General features: G+C 36.5%; 1 protein-coding gene across 1 annotated transcript; it reads right to left on the minus strand.

Moving 5' to 3' along the window:
- Positions 1-96: 96 nt before the first annotated feature.
- Positions 97-3,996, minus strand: kctd6b (potassium channel tetramerization domain containing 6b). Its single transcript, XM_079801791.1, has 4 exons — positions 3,860-3,996; positions 3,629-3,672; positions 3,337-3,425; positions 97-1,355 (listed from the first exon to the last, which is right to left on the minus strand). Exons 3-4 carry the CDS (start codon positions 3,361-3,363, stop codon positions 669-671), a joined length of 714 nt encoding a protein of 237 aa, XP_079657917.1. The 5' UTR covers positions 3,364-3,425; positions 3,629-3,672; positions 3,860-3,996; the 3' UTR covers positions 97-668.
- Positions 3,997-4,961: the final 965 nt, after the last annotated feature.

Genomic DNA, 4,961 nt, shown 5'->3' on the forward strand with positions numbered 1-4,961 from the left:
CAGAAAAGGAAACATGGCGGCGTTAACGTCATGGATAGTGTGTTCTAATTGGTCCACTGGCAGGACTCTACCAAATCTGATATAAGAGAGGGAAGTCCCTTTCATAGTCTTTTACTGGCACGAAGCATACACATTTATATATAATAACATTTTAACTTGGAAAAAAGAGCTTCTCTGATTAATTTTCAATCACTCTCAGTGAAGAGACTAAAATAAGATAATTGTCACACGTTGATGCTTTCTGATAATCTGATAAACAAATCAGTGAAATTGATTTCCATTTACAGCATGTGGACATTTAATACTTAAAGAATGTGTTAGAAATACATGCACACTAACATCTTGATGTTGCACACAGTGCACAATGTTGGACAGATTTATCATCTGATGGAATGAATGAATGAATGATTATTTAAATATAGAATTAATATTTTCTGGCAAATCTATTTTTTTTTTTTTTACATGGTCAAGGTTTCCTAGATTACTTAAAGTTGCTTGAGTATCATATGAATATGTATTTATATCATATCGTTTTGATGCCTTCATTTTGAACAAATCTTGAAACATTTCATTCCCCTTTTTGTTGCTTGGCCTCAACTGACAATGGAATTTTTTCGACATATTTAAACATTGCATTGGAAACAGCAGCAACCACATTCATAAATTGGTCAGTCTTCAACTTTATATGCTAGCCGGCAGAAAGTCCAGTGATGCTCCACTGTGTTCTCGTTGGCTCGCTCGCTCATGTGGTGCACCCGTGTGTTCCGGATTGTGAATCCCTGTTTGGTGATGTAGTCCATGAGGTGGACCCTTAGAGACACCTCTTGATGGTGGTCACAGGGTCCAAAGGTGAAAGACACCTGACAGTCTCTGGTGTCCATCATGTGTTTGTTCCACTTGGTGAAGCTGTTGGATATTCCCTCAAGCAGCGAGTGGACCTTGGTGGTTATGGTTAGTTGCGTGATAATAACCGCTACTGGGTTTGAGTACTTAGACAGCTTGCGGGTGCTGGACAACTCCACCACCTGCTCAAAAGTGTCCAGTGGGTACAGAGGTTTTGGGTCACTGAGGCATTGGATTAAAGGCTCGATCTGATAGAAGTCAGCTTCTTTACGCAGAAGGTCCATCTCCATGAAGTCAAGAGGAAGAGTGAGCTCAGATGTGCGCAGGAAGTTTAATATGTAGCGGAAAAGCGTCCCGTCCCGATCGATGAAGTAGTTTCCCTGAGCATCCCGCGTGGTGGGGAAGTCGCCGCGGAACATGGCGCCCAACATGGAATCTGGGTAACGCTGAAGAGTGGTGATAGAGGTCGTGTAGAGGTGACCTCCAACATTTAAGGTGACTGGGTGAGTCAACTAAAAGAGATGGACAATAATGAGAAAATTTTAATGCAACTCATCACACATAATCAAAAAGTTGTTTCTTTGGGGATTTTAATGTGAGTAATCTGTTAATAGCAAAAAACTAAAAGTTCTGTATAGACGCTTATAACTACGGAGCCCCTGAAGGGACATGGTAGTGGAAAAAAAAAATGAGATGGGAGAAAAAATAACGTCAATGCTTTTGCGTTCTCTTGCAAATGTTTTGCGTTCCCCAAAGAAACTTTGCGTTCACTCGCAAACGCAAAGTTTCTAGGAGAGAACACAAACATTTTTGCGAGAGAATGCAAAAGCATTGACAAATATTTTTTTCCTCCATCTCATATTTATTTTCCTTCACCATGTCCCTTTAGGGGCTCTGTAAATAACAGGTGAGTGATGCATCAATTTTAAACTAAATTAAAGATAGTAGAAAATAAAGTTTGGGTGATTGAAACCGGTATGCTGTTCAGGGTGTTGTGTTTTCAGTTTGATAAATTAAACCAGTCGTAAAGTTATTCAGCAACGAGAGTCACTCTATATTTCAGCCAAATAAATTGTACTCTAGCGTCACTTTTGGTCATGGTGAAGTGCATCCACACTACTGACATGTTTACCTGTTGGGTGCACAAAATAGACACTGGCTGCATTCGAAATCGCATACTTCCCTACTATATAGTAGGTGAAACACAGTATGGGACAAAAGTAGTATGTCCGAATTCACAGTACTCATAAAACAGTAGACGAAAGCCGCTAGATGACCTACTACTTCAAGATTCCGAAGTGTGCATTCGATGGACTCTTAACTATCCCATAAGGCCACGGGAGAGGATTTATGAACGGCAGTGAAGCGACGTAACACGCTGGTAGGTCACATGATAATGACAACATGGCGAATGTAGTATGTCTAGATTACATTCATACTAACTACACACATTCATATTATATAGAACGTACTTTAACGTTAGCGGTTGTGAAGTAATTACTTTTTCAAAATAAGTACCTAATCAAAAGAGTATGCGATTTCAGACGCAGCGCCACTGACACGATCAAAATATGTCATCAGAGAAGTACCAATCAAGCGCCAATGTTTCGGTCAATGATTTTGGGCCTCCAAAACAATTTAAGCCGAAACTGAAAAATTCTTTTTTTGCTGTTTCAGCGGAATTTCCGAAATTTCGCTGCATCACTAATAACAGGATCTGGGAACATTTTTGGAAATGACTCAAAATTCCTCAAATTGGCCAAAACGTACAAGGTGTTGAACTGGAAATAGAAAAGGATGGTTTGTTAAACATGTCGGCTTGACATTTTGCTTTAAAATACTGTTAAAAGTGTAAAGGTCATAATTCAAAGGCGACACAGACCTTGCAGTCAGACAGACAAACAGATAGCCCATCTATCTACGGAAACTTTGACCTATTTGAATGTCATTTATGGAAAAACCTTTAATCTGATTACTTAGAAAATAGTCAATTCAGAACAGGCTGCAGGTCTGAACCGAGTTTGTGGATTGCAGATTGAAAAAAATACAATTAGACATTTTCAATGGCAATCCATGTCTTTGGGATTTTTCACCATCTAGTACAAGAAAACTATAAAGGGCTATTCACAACAAGGAAACATAAATACCATTATTTTAATAATCACTCTAATTCTATGAGAATAGTGAAGTCTACATAACAGAGGAATGATATCATTGGAATCCCTTTCAGGACTTAAATGATGAACGATAAAAACACTGACAGCCAATCAGAATGCACCCGAATTAAAGCGCTTGAGCATTTAACATTAAAAGGCTGTCTTAACTAATTAGTCTAGTTAAGAAATACACTTATTTCAGTAATATGAATGTCTGAATTAATACATTTTAATTCTACTTCTTCAAATTTCAATACTGCATGGCACATAACTCTAATAACCACCAATATACTTTAATACTTATATAATAAATATTTCTCCACAACCACATACATACCCTATGCCCCCAGTCCCCATTATCCATTTGATAAGGATAGGTAGACCGCTCTGACACAGAAGAAGCTCGGATATTATACTTGATCACACCTGCAAAAAAGACACTTATTAGTCATAAATTAAGGCACATGTATAGTCCCACTTAAGGGTCTTTGAATGTTTTCTGAGATGTAAATGACGCGCACAACGAGATGCATTGCTGTGTGAGGAAGCTCAATGAATTAGATGCTCAATAGCATGCTAGCTGTTTTGGTAAGACAAGTAAACAGGTTCACTCAAACGTAATTACTTACCGTTTGGAAGAGTTAGGCACGTCCAGCGAGTGTACCTGATGTACCTAACATTAAAAACATGAATAAGTTTTAATAAAATGAAGCGTTTTAGTTTTTACTAGGAACCTTTGCTAGCCAGCTACCATAATATACAGTTAGCTCCCTGCTAACTACTAATGTAAAGGTGACTTAAATTAATAAAATACAGGTTTTTCCTGACAGTCATACTGCGTGAGATAACTCCATCCTTACCCGTCTCCAAAGCTGAGGGGTTTAATCGTCGGTTTTGATAGAGCAGCTATAACACAGTGTTCTCCTGTATAGCCGCAAATACAGCAGCCGCACTGTCACGTGACCTACACTAGCGTCCATTACGGAAGATTTAAGGCAATTCTAGATTGCCTTTTAACCTCTTTTTCATGTCATTACATTGTTTAGAGCATAAGAAACGTATGGGAATTTGATATTTGAAAAATTATTTTTAAAAAATGATGGGTGTTTTTTTTTTCATTCACCAATCATTTTTCAGGTTTCACTATTTTTTTAATCCAAATTTTGTTTAAATATGATTCTATGTCTACGAAAGATATTACGGAATGAACTGATATGCCATTTTACTTTACGCAATATGTGGGTAAAATGACCATGTTTCCAATTCAGTGCAAATATCTATACTCCGTATCAAATTTGCATATTAATGTGTTTTTTGAGCAACATGTAATGAAAAAACAAACAAACAAGAAATGTAATAATGGGAGTAATAGTTGGAAATAGCCCATTTTCATAATAATATCTAATATTTTATAGGAACATGTTACTTTCCCTTTTCACTTGTTGTGTCTCACAAAATGCCTGATAAACATGCTTTAAGTCCAATCAATGTATGAAATCAATGCCCTGTTTTGTAACAGAAAGTCATATTTTGATTAGAAACTCCCAAACATTTTCATGAGATGTTGATTTATAACAAACTATTTGAAAATGTGTCAGATGTAAATTAATTTATTAATTTATTTTACTTATTTCGATAAGAGTGCTAAATTTGATCATTCAGTCATTTTTAAAGACCAAGGAGAAATTATTGTCCTGGTGACGCCTCAAAATATTTGGTAAAATATTTATATATATTTTATATCTCTATTATATATTTGTAAAATATTGATATATCTCTGAAAAGCCCTGAATTTGCTCTTTACAGGACATCTAACTGTGACGTGTATGGTGTCAGAGAAATTCACTAAAATATAATGTCCTTGTATGAGGACAATGGCACCCAAGAGGTTAAGACTGGGGATAAAATGTTGCTTTGCACAAATATTATATAACTACAGAATTTTATCAACAATAACTTTTT

Source organism: Gobio gobio (genome assembly GCF_949357685.1).
Source record: "Gobio gobio genome assembly, chromosome: 21".
NCBI classification, from domain to species: Eukaryota; Metazoa; Chordata; class Actinopteri; order Cypriniformes; family Gobionidae; genus Gobio; species Gobio gobio.